Here is a 17310-nt window from a genome sequence, read left to right on the forward strand (position 1 = left end):
AGAATAACATCGTGGAGCAAAAAATCGGCAACGTCAGTAGCAGTGCTGGTGGGGAGCGCTCGTGTGATTGCATACGTGGTCGCATAATCGATAACAACTGCGACCCCCTTGTTGCCGAATCTTGACTCAGGAAAAGGACCGAGAAGACCAACACGAAAAAATGGTTCGGTTGGGATGGAGAGCGGTTGAAGCAGTCCAGCAGGGGGGTGCGGCAGGACATTTCCGACGTTGGCATTTATAGCATGAGGTCACGTAACGTCGAACAGGCTGGGTGATACCGCGCCAAAAGAAGCGGCGCCAGACACGGTCGTACGTGTGGGATGCGCCAAGGTGACCAGCAGTTGGTTCGTCGTGAAGCTCATGCAAGACCGTTGAATGCAGATGTACAGGCACAACGAGAAGCAGCTGAGGGTCATCTGACAGCACGTTAAGACGGTAAAGTGTGCCATTCACGAGGACAAACAAGCGCAGTGAGGCGTCGTTAGTTGCGGTATCCAGACGGTCAATGAGCGATCGCAAAGAAGCATCACCACGGCGTTCGTCACCTATCTGAAGAAACTGAGACATAGGTGGGCTCGGTGGCTACGCCACGAAACAGTTCGCTAAGCTGCTACTGTTCAATATGCAGGTGTTCGTCATCTTATTGATCGGAGCAGCTCTGCTCGCTACCACTTCGGTTATCCCGCACGTAACCTCAAACAGCGTGGAACCATGCCTTGACCGCGTCCCAGCTGCCTTTCGTCAAGTCATGCTAGCCACCCCAACGCTCCTACAACGGCCGCCGGTGACGAGCGCGACCAACCCTGCCACCTGGGAGGTGCCTACGTCAGCAACAACCGCCGCCGGGTCGGCTTTAAAAGAGCAACACCCTCGCTCGCCAACCTGTGGGCTCGGTGGCTGCGCCACGAAACAGTCCACTAAGCTGCTACTGTTCAATATGAACGTAAGTCAATGTTATAGCATAGAGAAATAAATTCAACGAAGAGCGGACACTCCCATAGAGCCCAGCGGCCGAATTGACGGCAGCGCGCCAAGCGGTCGGCATAAATCACTTCCGGTTTCGGTTTTGGGCGCGCGCATTTGGAACGCAAGCAAGCACGCCGGCTGCCCCCCCCCCCCCCCTTTTTTTTTTGCTCTTCGTGCGGAATTGGTTTATTATTTGGTAAAAATGATTGCGAACGATCTTGTCAAGTCCCATCGAATCTCTGCCACGTGCAATTTTACAAAGTAGACGCAAGACCTTTTGTGAAATGCGGAAATATTTACTTTGCTCTATAAAAGAGCTCGTTCCGCGCTTTTTGTGCGCTCATCCAATGTTGTGACTCCAGGTAAGCAGTAGTTCCCGTATGAAGCTCCACCAGACGGCACCAGCTGAAAAAAAAAAGTGAATTACAAGCACGTTACATTTACAAGCATGTGTCATTTTGGTATTTAGACATAGGAATACTGCGTGTAGAAGCGAAACGTGCGAAAGCGGTGAATGGGCGGTATTACAAACAAAAGCAATTCGCTTTTACATACACGGCGTAGAAAATACCCGACTCATCCCAAACAATACCATAAAATATGAAAACATCTGATTTCCAAGCGTTCCCCCATTTCCGGGCATTACATGCACTTTGGCAGCACAAATACACGGGCGACTTCGCGTTTCCAAAACGGCCACGGGCGACGCGACGGTACGCTACATACACAGAGATGGACACAACAGAGGCTCCCAGCCGGACCATGCTAAGCGTTCGCAGAATACCTTCTATTCGCACTCAAGACAAATACGTGGGTGCAAAGCCTGTTTTCAGTCCTTTAGAGGACGGAATTTTCGAATGACAAGTTTCCGATATGTTCCTCGGCGTTATCTTCTGCGTGTTCTGCAGGCGCCAGCAACACACTCCCATATGTTATCCCCTTGGCAATCGCCCATCGCGTTTTCAACAGGCGTGAGTACTGAAAGAAGGTATATGTTGTTGCGGGGCTACAAAAAACGTCACAAACATGTCGCTCTAAGATTCATTACACGCCAAACTTTATCACCACGGCCGAGCTGCTTATCGCTAACTGCGTCACAGCATGCTGTGCGGCCAGCGTGCCTCAAAAGTACCCCAAAAAGTAATGAAATTACTCTTCATTAATGTCTGGCGTCAGAGAAAGCGGCACAAACTTCTAGCAAGATGCACTATACTACGCACCACGGTCGAGTTAGTTCTCGCTAACTGCGACACGGCGCCCTGTGCGGCCAGTGTGCTTCAAAAACCGACACAAGCTTAAAAATTCCCCTAGGAAGCGTCGGAAACATGTCCCAGCACGATTCATTAACTCAAATTAACTGCGCCAGGATGGCCGAGCTGTTTTTTGCTAACTGAGACTTAAGTCTCGGTCCCGTGCCGTAAGGCTAATTGCGTCGTAGACTGTGAAACAAGATTTCTCACCTTGCCGTACTCCAATAGTGCAGTGGTGTCTTGTCCCACTGCAGAAGGAACGCAAGAATACGCCGAGAGCCCAATAAACCAGGTTACATTGAAAAAAAAAAAAAAAAAAAGGAGACAGACGGGTCGCCGCGCGCGAGCGCTCAAACGCGCGCGCAGCCGTCCTCGCTGGCTTCGGGGGAGTGTCTGGCGGATGATGCATGCATCTGGCGCGTCATTGGCCTGTTGCTAGGCGCGGCAAGAAAAATGAGTCGCAAAGTTTAAGTTCATTTATACGCAAAACGTTTTAGTTTTCACGGCAAAGAGTTTAAAAAATAAATCAATGTCTGTTAACCTAATTTCACTTTCTTTTTTTCTATGCTCGCGGCAGCTAACGTTCGGCATAAATACCATAGCGCGACGTATGGTGACGTGTTTCCTGTTTCCAGTTTTTGCCGAGTGTCCCCTCTTGTTGAATGTCTTCCTCTATGGTTATAGCCTTTACGCTAAGAAATCTAGCGAATATGTTGGGTACTGCTGCCGAGCCCCCAGTGTTTGTTTGCCATTGCTATGGATTGTATTCATGTAACGAGTTCCTTCTTGCTCCTTTCGGGCATCATTGAAACTAACCGCGGTCCTATATTTAACGCTGTACTAACTGAACTACAAAAACTGTCCACTGGACAATCGCAGTTAATTGACGAGATCAAAGGTTTAAAGAGCGAACTAGTCGAGACTAATTGTTGAATACCCGAACTTAAAAGAAGAATGCATGCGTCGAGAACCACTGTCCGTACATAGAGGACCTGCAGCGGCGGGTTGAAACGTTTAAGACTACTGCGACCGAGACATGGGCAATCTCCGATATAGAAGCGCGGATCGATGACGCAGAAAATCGAGCCCGCAGCAAGAACCTGATTTTTTTCGGTATCGGTATCTTTCTCTGCCTGAGCGGCAGATTCTGGTGCACTTGGGTCACCAAGTGCACCAGAATCTGCCGCTCAGGCAGAGGAAAATTTCAATCGGCTTTGCGCAGGGCAATTTAACGTGACCGTTAATCCTGAGGAGATCCAACGTGCGCATCGTCTCGGCCGCCATTCCAATAACCAACAACGCTCTATAATTATAAATTTCGCTCTTTTTAAAACAAAAGAAAAAAAAACCCTGTCTAACGGACGCAAGTTGAAAAGGACCAACTATGTATATAATTGGCGAAGACTTCTCTCATAGTGTACAAAACGCGCGGAAACATCTTTTGGTTTTTGCGAGGGCCAAATCAGTTCCATTTTCATTACGCTACAAAACTCTGTTCATAGGATCTGCTAAGTACTGTCGTGAGCAATATGAGCTGGAACATGCCAACGCGTGTCAAACAGGTCCAGAACACAGATATCGCGATACGCGGTTGGCGCTGCTGCAGCCGGGGAGGAAAGGGGGGTGGGGCAAAGTCCCTCAATGTAGCCTCACGCTTTGAAGAATGCCGCCTCCTCCTCGCAAGCACTGTCCAAGGCCGTCACCGCGTCGGTATTGGCCTAATGGCATCACGAGGGCCGTCGCGCCACCGGGCTACGGTGGCTAGAAGGGGAGGTGGAAGCAACGGAGCCATCGGAGAACGCAGCGCGTGTTGCAGTGATTCATGATGCCGAGTGGTGGCGCGCGCGTCGACACCTAGATAGGGTGCCTCCATGCCAGCGCCGCCGTTCAGGATGGAGACAACCCCGCTGGCGCCGCCATATTGAATCACACGAGCTCAGACTCGGCTACGCTTGCGTTCATAAATAGCGTTACTCGCCGCGCACTTCCAAGTGCTTTGCCTTGATGAGGTTTTTTTATCGGCATCGCATCAGCACATCTTTATAACCAATAGCCGTTAACTCGTCGAAGGTCGAAGACGTAAATGTATGGCGCCGGTAACATGCCCCAAGTTGCCTAATTCAATCACATTTAATATGCCGTGTGTATGTTTGAAATACGCACTATTTTTTATTTTTTTCGCTTCGATGCTTGGTATATAATGTTTGCGACCCCCTGTGTGTGGAAGTTTTTCTTTTTCGCTGTTGTATTTTGGTTTACACGTCACGCCTCCTTTACCGTAGCCAGCCACTCGCGCACGGCGGTTAGTTTCCCTTGCGTTGCGCGTGCTCTTCGCGTTCGTTGCAATTATTTGACAATATCTACGCGCAATTTTGCTTTTTTGCCCACAAAACTGTGTGCTTACAGGATTAAGCTGGTGTAAAAATAACTGCGATGTCGAAATAAGGTTTAGTTAACGCTGTAGAGAAAAATGTAACGTAACTTGTCTGTGTCAACCTTGCGTGGTACACACAAGAAACCAAACGATGCACAAAATACATTTACTTAGTAATGTCTAGTACAGTCAATCATGAAAGAGATATCATGAAAGGTTATGTTGAAGACGAGATAAGAAAAAAAATTCGCAAGGTAGGCTCGACACATACAATTCGGGATAGGGGGAGTTTTTTTTTTTATTTATTCATTACATGGGGGGGGGGGGGTTCAAGTGAGTACATCAACCTTATTACACACAATATAAATCGAAAACAAGAATAGAAACAAGAAAACGCAACCGCGGGTAATATTAATCAAGACATCCAGCCAGAATACATCAGCTACCATCGAATACGTCGCATCAGCCAAGCACATCGATAGCGAGTACAGAACATTTTATAAATAACCATTAGAACACTGATAACTACATTGAAAAAATAAACACTAGATACATATCGCGTACAAAAACCGTAAATAAAACTAAGACAGTCATATACAGATTAGCAATGTTTTCCACTTCGAAATTATAGTCCATGATGATGTAAGGCTGTTGACTTTAACAGACGGCGCCCATCCTGTCAATTTCCCTCGTACTGGTCCTCTTCAAAGTGTTTCTAAGTACAAGTAAAACAATAAAAGTGATTATTGATATGAAAAGTTGCCTTGTAAATACAGAGAACCCATTACAGTGCTTAAAAATAAATTTTCGCAGAAGTAATGCTGTATTACCTCGCTTCACACGTTTCGAAGAAATGCACAGGCTACAACAGACACCATGCCAGAAAGCGCCGAAACATTTTGGTCCCATGATGCCCCTTAACTCTACTACACCTGGGCATACCGTGCACAGGCATTTAAAGACCGTCACAGTACCCACTACGATCGAGAATGAGCACGAATGACCATCGGCTTACGAACACCACGCTACAAATATATTCGTCTAAAAAATCAGCTATATAACGTAACAACCTGAGATCCGCAAGATATCTGCTGAGAATAGAGAAAATCACAATGCTTCGCTTGCCACGTACACAACAGCCGCTCTCCCCAGAAGAAGCACTGCGTTCTTTAGTCCCAAATAACCAGTTCCTCAAAAAAAAAAAAAAATTGAGGAGAAAAAAAAGTAAAAGAAACAAGAGACACACGATGTGTGTTTCCCGTGAAAAAGTAAAATAGGTGGTTTGCATGACGATTTGTAGCTAATGTACGACTATTTCGCGCCGAAGCATTTTCGTCAGTCCTTAAAATAAGGGTACTACTCGCATAGACTGCGCAGATCAGAACGGCAAAAGCCTATGCGACGCGCGCTCGCAAACCATAGGCTACTCAGACAGCATCGGTGCAGTGCTTAGTTCGTGAGCGAACGTAGGTACGTGAGCGAGGATCAGAGAATACTTTCTTATTTAAATGAAAAACACGGTGCGATAGTCTAAACTTTCTTGACACTTACCTCGCAAATGTAGGAGTTATCCGTTGCCTTCCAGTGATACCACTTTACTTGGGCTTCCCATCTCTTCCTTCGCTCTGGGTCCCAGGGGTAGAGTGTACTAGAATACGGACGAGTGGGACGAGCGGCTGGGGCGGCGCATGCTTTGCAGTGAGGCGCCCGACGTGGAAAAATACTGGGGCGGCGCTGCGGTCGAAGTGGATTGGGCCGCATCAAGGTCGCGCCGTTGGAAACTGCTGGCGATACTGCTCGGCAGGGTCATTCGTACTACTTCGCGCGCTGGTATTTGCGTTCAGATCAATCAAATGGGGTTCATAATTGCATATGACATGCATTTATGCACTTATTTTTTATTATTTTCTAATGCCGCTCGCTGATAGAGCGTGCATTGCGACCGCAGTGTCGGCTTTCATTCTACTATGTTATTGTACGGTTCCCTATGGAGAAAAAATATTTTTCTCGTTCTTCAAGCAGTATGTATCTCTCGTATGTATTATTGCGCATATAGTTTTCTATCAGTAGGTCTTGCGAAACGCAGACGAAGCAATTGTAACATATGTAACCTTCCTGCTTGCCGCTTCAAACAAGTAAAGCATAGCTGACCCATCCGGCGCCTTGTACTTAGATTTACGGGTAGCATTGGTATACATAAAAAAAGAGTAAACTACAGTGCAACATTCCAATCAAGTTTCCGCCTTTTTCGTGTAACAGAATGCGGTGTATTTGGTACGGAGTCATTTATTGCCGTCGAACCTCATGCGCCGAAAACGGTTTTAGTTGGCCATTCTATATGCTAATCTTTCGCCGTAAGCCGTAAGTGGATTTTTTTCCAGTCGATACTTCAAAAAAAAAAGAAAGAAAGAAAGAAAGAAAGCATGCGCGGTAGCCTAATTTATTTATTTTTCAGTACCCTCAGGGTATAAATACATTACAGAGGGGAGGGGCATACAAAGTAAAAGTGAACACAAAAATAATAACATAAGGATAACATAAAGGTAGAAGGATTACACAGAATTATACAAAACATATACAACATATACGAAGCATTAGACCGAATAATTACATACCGACATAAAGCACACAAGAACGGAATGTGTAGTACTACAATAAGCTTGATAGGGCATTTTTAAAGGCAGTTGAATCAGCTATGTCCGTTATGAAGGCGGGTAAGTGATTCCAGTCCCTTGCGGTTCTAGGGACAAAAGATTGCGAGCCTGCAGTAGTTGAAAAATACGGTATATTAACCTTATGGGGATGATCAAGCCGGTGTGAGTGAGATGGCGCTGGTAGGATGAACAAGGATCGAAGAGTGGGGTTGTGGTAGTACATTTTGTGAAAAAGACAAATGCGTGACTGCTTTCTACGGTTGGCTAGGGAAGGAAGACCAAGAGTAGCTTTCATTTCTGTGACGCTGGCACTGCAATTGTAGTTAGCTGAAATAAAGCGAGCGGAGCGATTTTGCACTGCCTCTATGCCCTGTATCAATGTAGAGTTATGCGGATCACACACAGACGAGGTGTATTCTAGCTGGGGCCGAACGTAAGTTGTATGAAGTAACAGTTTTAGTGACAGCGGGGCAAGGTAAAAGTTTCTTTTTAAGTAACCTAAAGTTTGGTTCACTTTAGCTATTAAATAACCTAGGTGATGTTTCCATGATAAGTCACTGCATATGTAAACACCAAGATAGTGATAGGAAGCTGTGGTTCGCAGGGAGTTGTTAAGAAAGTAGGACGGAGAGATAACATCACGCCTAGTTACGCGCATGCTTTTGCATTTAGCAACGTTTAATTCCATATGCCACGTGTGGCACCACTCTGTTACGGTATTTAGATCGTTCTGAAGTGATGTTACGTCGGAAGCGTTGGCTATTTTCCGGTAAATCACACAGTCGTCGGCGAATAAACAAGCTTGGGAAGAAATATTAGCAGTTAGATCATTGATATAAATGAAAAATAAAAGGGGTCCAAGGACTGACCCTTGAGGTACGCCGGAACCGACTGGAGCCAATGGAGAATCGGAGCCGTTAGCTGTAACATACTGGACACGACAGGAAAGAAATTCGCGAATCCAATCAAGTACTTGCGGGTCAATATTTAACGCATTTAGTTTATGTAACAGTAAGGAGTGATTAACCTTATCAAAAGCCTTGGCGAAATCTAAAAAAATACAATCGACAAAATATCCGGAGTCAATATACTCATGTAAGTTGTTTGTGAAGGTGATAAGTTGGGTTTCACACGAGAAAAACTTACGGAAGCCATGTTGCGAAGTCGAGAAAAAACTGTTATCCTCTAGATAGTTGACAAGATGTGTGAAAATGATATGTTCAAAAGTCTTACATGGAACTGACGTGAGTAAAATAGGTCGAAAGTTTAACGGGCTACTTCGTTTACCAGATTTGAAAATTGGCACAATTTTACCTATTTTCCAGTCACCTGGTAAAGTACAAGAGTCATACGATTGCGAAAAAAGACACTCTAGAATAATTGAACAGCACTCGTTCGTGTTTTTGAGGAATTTTGTATTAATCTGATCTGTTCCACAAGTGGAACTTAGTTTTAGTTTGTCGATTATTTTTGCGATTCCAGCTGAACCAAACCTATCGGATCCATGGGAAGGTAACTGAATCGTGGAAGGTTAGGCGTCGCAATCGATTTCGCAGATGAAAATGATTGAACGAAGGCATCATTCAATACAGAGGCAGTCAGGGATGGTGGCGCGGGTTCTCTAGATGGATAGGATAATGCTAACTTATGGTCATTGTTGTTTTTTAACGCATTCCAAAAGCTTTTTGGGTTGGTTTTCAGCATTTTTGGAAGAGTAGTGTTGAAAAATGAATATTTGCTACATTTCAAAGCGGAAAGGTACGTTGAGGCGACTGTTTTGTACGATAACAAATGAGATGTCTTTTGAGAAGTTTTTGCTCTTCGAAAGAAACGTTTCTTTTTGTTAGCAAGACGGTTTATGTGCCTATTGTACCAAGGTGCGTTATTTCTGGAGAATATACGTCGAATAGGTACATATTTCTGAATTTGTTTTGAAACTGTAGTTTTAAACATATTCCAATTGGTCTGTACTGATCGCTGGAATGCGCCAGGTAAAAAAGAATCCAGAAATAATGCAAGTTCCTCATTAATAGCAATATAGTTAGCTTTCCCATAATCTCTAATAGTTTTGAACCGTTTGCATGTTTTTGGATGTGTAATAACTAGGTTGAAGGCCAAATGTCATGGTCGCTAAGGCCAGGTAAGTGGGTGACTGAAGGGACGGTGTCATTCACTGACATCAGAACAAGATCTAAAAGGGACGATGAGCACGTGTGGGCAAGACAAATATCTGTGATAGATTGAAGTCAGCACAAAGAGATATAAAATTATTAGACTCGGTTGATGAGGGATTCGAAAATGGGCACATGGCAGACCAAACAATGTTGGGAAAGTTAAAATCACCCATAAGTAGTAGTTCAGCACCAGGATATTGTACGTAACTTGGTTTAAACAGTCGTGAAGGCTTTCACTAAATGATGCACTGCTCGATGGCGCGCGGTAACAAACACCGATAATAATCTTTTTAAAGTTCGTGCAGAAACAACACCATACTGCCTCCAAATCACTAGTAATGGGAATAGCAAAACTACTTAGGTTTTCGTTAATTGCAAGTAACACACCGCCGCCAATGGAGTTAGTGCGGTCATTGCGATAAATTTGATATTTTCTATGGCACTGTAGCAATTCAGTGTTGGACACCATGGCGGACAACCATGTTTCAGTAATGGCTATGATACCAGCGTTACAGTCATCGATTAGACTACATAATTCGTCTCTTTTTGGCTGTAGACTGCGTATGTTAGTAAATAGTACTGCTAAGTTAGTCTTGCATGCTTTCTTTGAGCCGCAACCCCTAACGCTTCCCTATCGCTTTTTTGTCTGCACCAAACGTCTAGATCGATGGAAAGGGGCAGGCTGTTCGCTTTCGTGGTTATTTGATAGACTGATTTCTTGAACCGAATCATCGTCCACGTTGTAATAATACGATTTCCCTCCAGTAAACAGTTTCTTATATCGCAACTGATAAGGAACCTGAAGGCTTTTGCCAAACTCGGCCAGTTTCTTCCTGGCAAATCGTGTCGCAGGGCAGAAGTCTTCACTTATGAACACAGAGGTTTCTTTGAATTCCGGGCGTTTCTGGAGGATTTGTTCCTGTGTTTTATAGGCGGCAAAGTTAACAATCAAGGGACGCTTTTTACCAGCGGAAAAACGACCAATCCTGTGAGCTCTTGCAATGTTGTCACTGGTTATGTTAAGATTTAGCGTTTCATTAATGATTCCTAACACTTTTTTCTCAGACTGGGAAGCGTTCTCTGAGGCTTCATCCTGTATACCATAGAACACAAGATTTTCGCGGCGGGAGCGGTCTTCTGCATCGTCAAGCTGCACACGCAAGTCACTTGACACTTTCGCGAAATTTTGCACTGTTTCGCGTAATTCATTCACTTCGCTCTGCCAGTGATCAATGTTTGCCGTCTGGCTTTAAACTTTTTCAAGCCTTTCACTGATGTCAGAGATCGCTGTAGCGACTGTTTTATGCTCAGTTTTAAGCTCAACAATGGCGTCAGAAATCTTTTTTTGTACATCTTCCATTCTAATGGTCCTCTGATTTAGATCCTTTCATGGTTCTCAGAATTTCACTTAAAGGCTCTGGTTGTTCCTTAGGGGGACCAGGGTTACTTTCTACATCGCCACATAACATAAGCAATAATGAACAGAACGGTGCAATAATGGCTTCTGGGCATGGAAGCACGACAATGAAAGCATTGTTAGACTTAAAACAAGCGTAGGTAATATGGCAACGATTACCAACCTGCAAGAAGAGCGGAAAAGTGCGTCCTTCATTCCGTACGTGCTTCCATGCCCACTGACGAGTGATTTCGCAGCGCCGAGGTTTATCTGTCCCGCCACAGGCACTGTTGATAGCGTTGCGGCTGCGCACTGATGTTCCAGTCTGGAATGCAGCGAAGTGCACGCGTGCTGGTGATGCAAGCCAGAAGTTGGCCCGAAAGGTAAAGCCTGAGAACTCAGGCAAGGCACTTGTGTAGTCGAGATTTCTTCGGCGACACAGCCGTCGAAGGCAGGAGCAGGCGGGTTGCTGCTGAATTCCATGGGAACCACCGGAACAGAAATGCTCCGGTCGAAGGACAGGAAGCCAAAGAACTGCAAGAAGACCGGAAAAGTGCGTCCTTCATTCCGTACGTGCTTCCATGCCCACTGACGAGTGATTTCGCAGCGCCGAGGTTTATCTGTCCCGCCACAGGCACTGTTGATAGCGTTGCGGCTGCGCACTGATGTTCCAGTCTGGAATGCAGCGAAGTGCACGCGTGCTGGTGATGCAAGCCAGAAGTCGGCCCGAAAGGTAAAGCCTGAGAACTCAGGCAAGGCACTTGTGTAGTCGAGATTTCTTCGGCGACACATCCGTCGAAGGCAGGAGCAGGCGGGTTGCTGCTGAATTCCATGGGAACCACCGGAACAGAAATGCTGCAGTCGAAGGACAGGAAGCCAAAGAACTGCACGAAGACCTGAAAAGTGCGTAAGCCCTTCATTCCGTACGTGCTTCCATGCCCACTGACGAGTGATTTCGCAGCGCCGAGGTTTATCTGTCCCGCCACAGGCACTGTTGATAGCGTTGTGGCTGCGCACTGATGTTCCAGTCTGGAATGCAGCGAAGTGCACGCGTGCTGGTGATGCAAGCCAGAAGTTGGCCCGAAAGGTAAAGCCTGAGAACTCAGGCAAGGTACTTGTGTAGTCCAGATTTCTTCGGCGACACAGCCGTCGAAGGCAGGAGCAGGCGGGTTGGTGCTGAATTCCATGGGAACCACCGGAACAGAAATGCTCCAGTCGAAGGACAGGAAGCCAAAGAACTGCAAGAAGACCGGAAAAGTGCGTAAGCCCTTCATTCCGTACGTGCTTCCATGCCCACTGACATATATAGTGCCTATATCGTGGATACGGCGTTGCGCTGCTAATTCTGGAGCTCGCGGGTTCAGTCCAGGTCGCGGAATTCGATGGGAACGAAATGGAAAAAGACTCGTGTACTTCTATTTAGGTGCGCGTTCAAGAACCCCAGGCAGCAAAAACTCAACCGGGTGCCTCATAATCATATCGTGGTTTTGCCACGTAAAACGCTAGAATTTGCTTATATTAAAAAAAGAAAAAAGCAGGTGGCTGCGTTCTTCGGCTTATTTCTTGGGGTGTAAACAACATAAATTATTCTCGAGTCTGATTTCCGAGAAAAACATGTTACGCTTATCCTATAGTTCATGCGTAAATGTAATGCCGTTCCCGAATGTATGACCGCTCAACTCTGCAGCTTGTATATTATAAACGGCTGCGTTCTGTAATCCGGTGCACTTTCATAACGACTATAATGAAACAATTAAAGGAACCACATGTCTCACATACACGTAGAGATACGTGCAGATCTGTTGCGTTCGTTGAAGAAGATAAGTGTGGTACCCCATGGGGCACTCAGTTTTAATGGGTTGCAAACATGGTGAGACTGTCAAAAATTCTTGCCTGAGTCAAGTTAGCAGATTTACAGCCTGCCCCAAAACGGGGCGTTTATATTGAATGAGAGCTAGGAACTCGTTAAGCAGGACTTATTAACGCCCGTCCGTTAATTCTCTCAGGAACTGCGCCTCTGCGCCACAGCCACGACTCTCCGGCAGCAAATCATTCGGAATAGTAGTCCCCACTTGCATGCAGCCTTTGAGATTTCAACAGTGCTGTTTTGCGTTACATTCTAACGGAAATGACTATTCGGCGTCGTACAGTATAATAATACTTGCACACACACACACACACACACACACACACACACGCACGCACGCACGCACGCACACACACACACACACACACACGCACGCCCGCCCGCCCGCATATGTATATAAATATACACACATATATATATATATATATATATATAAGATGGTTTTGCCTGCAGTGACTATTATTTCTGCGGGTGAGGGTTTTATTTCCAGTATTCACTAATAAGTGTGTTTGTTACTGCAAACACGTGCGCTTATTCCCGGTCGGGAGTTCTCACTTTTTCAATTATTGTATTTAGAATATTTATTTTCCCCTTACATATACATATATATCGTAAATATATATGCCTATGTAACGTTCGATTTAATTACCTAGAAATACATTGGTCATTCTTCGCGCCACGCATTTAATAAACCTGGTTTATTTCACTCTAATATTGTTTTCTACGATCATTGTCCCTGATCAATATCCACCAACAAGAAGCGCGTGTAAAATGACACGATATCAATAATAAAATTTTCTTACGTAGCCTTCATGGTGCGGAGATACCAGTTACTTTTAGAGGACAGTGGTAAAAACAGCAGTTCACCTGGCTAAACTACATTTGGCACAATCCGTCAAGAGCCATGGGCGCACCAAAGCAACTAAAACATTAAGAAAATGTACTGCACAGAGGTTCTGCGAGAAAAACTGGGCGTGCGCCGGTGTCCGCGTAGCGAACGCGCGCTCGCTAGCAGACGACGCGCTTGACAACGACAGCAAAATTGAAGACATCGCGTTGTATAATCTATGCCTCAAATATATATATTTGGCAAAATGGTGTAAACACAAAGTTGCAGTTGAAATAAAGCGCTGTTTTAAGAGCGTGCTATGTGCAATCTGCCTCGGCGCCCGCAGCGAAAGTACGTTAAATATGCCGCGAAGCGCGTCTACGCCCCAATCCAGTTCGCTCGCAGCGCCCTCGCACTATTTTTCCACACGCGGCGCCTCAGCGGCAGAGCGCCGTTCGGCCCACTCAACCATTGTCTAGTACACTCTACCAGGGGCAAGCGTAAACAACGAATACCTTTACGCGTCGATCCGGCGCACTTGGGAACACAACAGCCCGTCATGACGACTCGATGCACTTGACAAGCTTGTCATTCATGCGGCTGAACACTGTCCAGCAAGTAGAAGCGCCAGCGAAGCATCCGCGCGCACTGTGTGTCGAACTAAGCACCGGCACCAAGCAATCGCAACCGCTCGCTGTGATTCAAGATGGCGTCGGAGCGAGAAAGCGGCGGCGCGGGGGCGGTCAAAGGATGCCACCACCCTGAACGGCGGCGCTGGCATCGAGGCACCCTACGCTTAGATGCCTCCGCTGTAGTTTGGCTGCTGCCGGAGCTAGCGAGTGCGCTCGGTTTGCATGGTTCTGTTCGGTTCTTTTAGCTCCACTACTCATTTCTGTTCGCATTCACGCTGTGCAGTTGTGCCTCCTTGTGGTGACAATATTTTTACACGTTGCCATGACGTAAGAAGCCATGTCAAGTCGCATGAAACGACAGACGCACTGTTTTGCGCCGGGCTGCACTCCTGGCTATGTTTCTGCTAGAAAAAAAAAAACGCACGCACACGCACACACACAAAACATCACTTGTCTCGGTGCCTGATGGCTATGAGGCACTTAAAGCGTGGCAGCGGCCCGGGCCCCATGCGTACAAGGCCTTAGACAGGACTTCAAAGATCTGCGAGCTGCACTTCGAACCCCAGTTGAATCATCTACAGGGTGTCCCAACTATCATGCAACAAGATTTAAAAATATGCAAATGCCCCGTAGCTGTACAGAATCAAGGCAATGTTGTTTGCCGTCGCTTGAGTTTGCCGACTCACATTATTTTTTTGCATTCCGCCTAATTACAAAATTAGTCTTCATTAATTAATCAACTTCTCAAATATTATAATTACATGCAAAATGTCAATGTGAAAATTGTAGAGCAACTTGAAAAACTACCGATACAGCTTTCTGTTGCTCAATACGTGCTACATAAAAGTGTTTTTCCGAGCATGAAAGAAGTCCGCGAATACACACAAAATTGCCGCGCGACTGGCCGCTCGAGGCACTTGCGTGTATTCGCTGGCTTCTGTCACGCTCGGAAAAACACTTTTATGCAGCACGTATTGAGCAAAAGAAACTTGTATCAGTAGTTTATTAGGTTGTTCTACAATTTTTACATTGACACTTTTCATCTAATTATAATATTTGAGAAATTGATTGATTAAGTAATTAAGACTAATTATGTAATTAAGCGGCATGCAAAAAATAATCGTAGTATCTACAAGTGACGGCAAACCTCATTGCTTTGGTTCCGTCCAGCTACGGCAAATGGTTGTTGCATCATAGTTGGGACACCCTGTATATTAGATCATATAATCAAGTGCTGTCTGTCGTCCTTTTGAGTATTCTCCATGTCCCTACCGTGCTAGTTCATCACATTAGTGATTAAAATAAGTTGGGTTATGTCATGTATGCGATAGCGCCACGTTTTGTTGATAAGAGCAGCCAGCTAAGCTGTCCAGTAATCATGTGACCCGACTGCGATAACTATGAAGCTGGCATGTCTCGGCTGCCTCCCCGCTCACTGTTCACTTCCTTTTGTACCGTCGTACTTGCGGCACTATGTAGCAATAAAGTGCTTGCTACTGTTATACGTTTGTCTCCGGGCTTTGGGCGTAACATCTGGCGACGAGTTGCTTCGAACCTGCAGCGGCGCTGGCATAACGGAAGAAAGGTTCTGTTTGAAGTTCCTGGGGCTGTCGCTGCCACATTGCGAGCTACCGGAACAGCAGGGATGGCAGATCCAGTGACGCAAGTGGCGGGAAGAATTGGCCACATGGAGCCTTTTGACGACTCCGCAAGCGACTGGACTTCATACGACGAGCGGTTGACATCGTTTCTCCACTTCAACAAAGTACCGGAGGCAGACAAGGTTTACGCGTTCCTGAGCCTAATAGGGGCGAAGACGTACGCCCTTCTCAAGTCACTTACCGCCCCTGACCTTCCATAAAGCAATTCTTACGATACCCTCAGGAAATTGCTTGGCGACCATCTGGCACCGAAGCCTTCAGTAATTGGTGAGAGAGCCAAGTTTTATCGACGGTCTCAGCGCGAGACTGAATCCATTGCCGAATTTGTCGCGGAACTACGCTCCCTCTCGAGTTCGTAAGAGCTCGATAATTTTTTAGACGAGGCACTGAGGGACAGATTCGTTTGCGGGTGACGAAGAGAAGATATTCAGCGAGTGCTATTTGCTGAAGACAAGAAGTTAACATTTCAGAAGGCAGTTGAAAAAGCTTTAGCGATGGATTCCGCAACAAAAAGTGCAGCAGAAGTACATGGTTCAACAAGCGTCTCTAACGTAAATCACGCAACTGCACAAAAGCAGGGGCAGAAAGCAGTTGCAGTAAAAGAGGCCAGCAAAAAGAAAGCGTCAAAAATGTGTTGGCGGTGTGGCTTTTTTAAGCACGTGAGCAAAAACTGCAGACATGCGTCGGCGACGTGTTTCGGCTGTGGCAAGAATAGCATATTCAGCGTATATGTCAGTCTGATAAGAACGCAAAGTTGTCTCGCGCGCGAGCGCACAACATGAAAGTTCTTGACTGTGCCACAGAAGTGATGCTAAACGGCATGACGTGCTCGGCAAAAGATGCCATAATCCTACGCCTGCTGATAAACAAGACTCCGCTTGAAATGGAATTGGATACGGGAGCGGCGGTATCCGCAATTTCTCGCAATCAACAGCAACAGTTGTTCCCCTCTTTGAAGTTGCGCATGACAAACTTGCGCCTACGCACTCACACGGGTGCATTACTCGAACCAGCAGGAATGGCTGATGTTGTTGTTGAACATAATGGGCAAAGTGTTCTATTACCCTTGTATGTCACTGAGCAGGGAGGACCGCCACTTCTGGGCCGAGAGTGGTTACAGCACGTGCGGCTCGACTGGAGCACGGTATTTTCCTGCAACAAGCTCTGCTCGGCACGGGAGCCGACGAACACAGAAGCAAAAGTAGAGGTGAGCAAGCTTTTGCAAAAGTACAGCAACCTTTTCAAAGAAGAATTGGGATGTATCACAGAAGAGAGGGCAGAACTCTTTCTCAAAGCGGACGCTCGTCCAAAGTTATTGAAGGCGCGCAGTGTGCCTTTCGCACTGGTTCCAGCAGTTGAAAAAGAGCTTGACAAAATGCAGTCAATGGGTGTGATCACACCATTAGCCACGTGCGAGTATGCCACGCCGGTAGTGCCGGTGGTAAAGAAAGACGGAAATATCCGCCTCTGTAGCGACTATAAGACAACGGTGAACCCTATGCTACAC

At 46.1% G+C, this 17310-nt stretch overlaps 1 protein-coding gene across 1 annotated transcript in view; it reads right to left on the reverse strand.

Moving 5' to 3' along the window:
* Nucleotides 1-248: 248 nt before the first annotated feature.
* The window catches only part of LOC119454626 (uncharacterized), a 28163-nt gene continuing 11101 nt past the window's right edge, over nt 249-17310 (reverse strand). Inside the window, exons 3-5 of the mRNA XM_049668136.1 lie at nt 11930-12052; nt 11226-11348; nt 249-416 (exon numbers count right to left, since the gene is read on the reverse strand). Coding sequence (XP_049524093.1) covers nt 249-416; nt 11226-11348; nt 11930-12052 — 414 coding nt within the window. The remainder of the gene's footprint in view (nt 417-11225; nt 11349-11929; nt 12053-17310) is intronic.

Source organism: Dermacentor silvarum, chromosome 5 (assembly GCF_013339745.2).
Source record: "Dermacentor silvarum isolate Dsil-2018 chromosome 5, BIME_Dsil_1.4, whole genome shotgun sequence".
Taxonomy (NCBI): Eukaryota; Metazoa; Arthropoda; class Arachnida; order Ixodida; family Ixodidae; genus Dermacentor; species Dermacentor silvarum.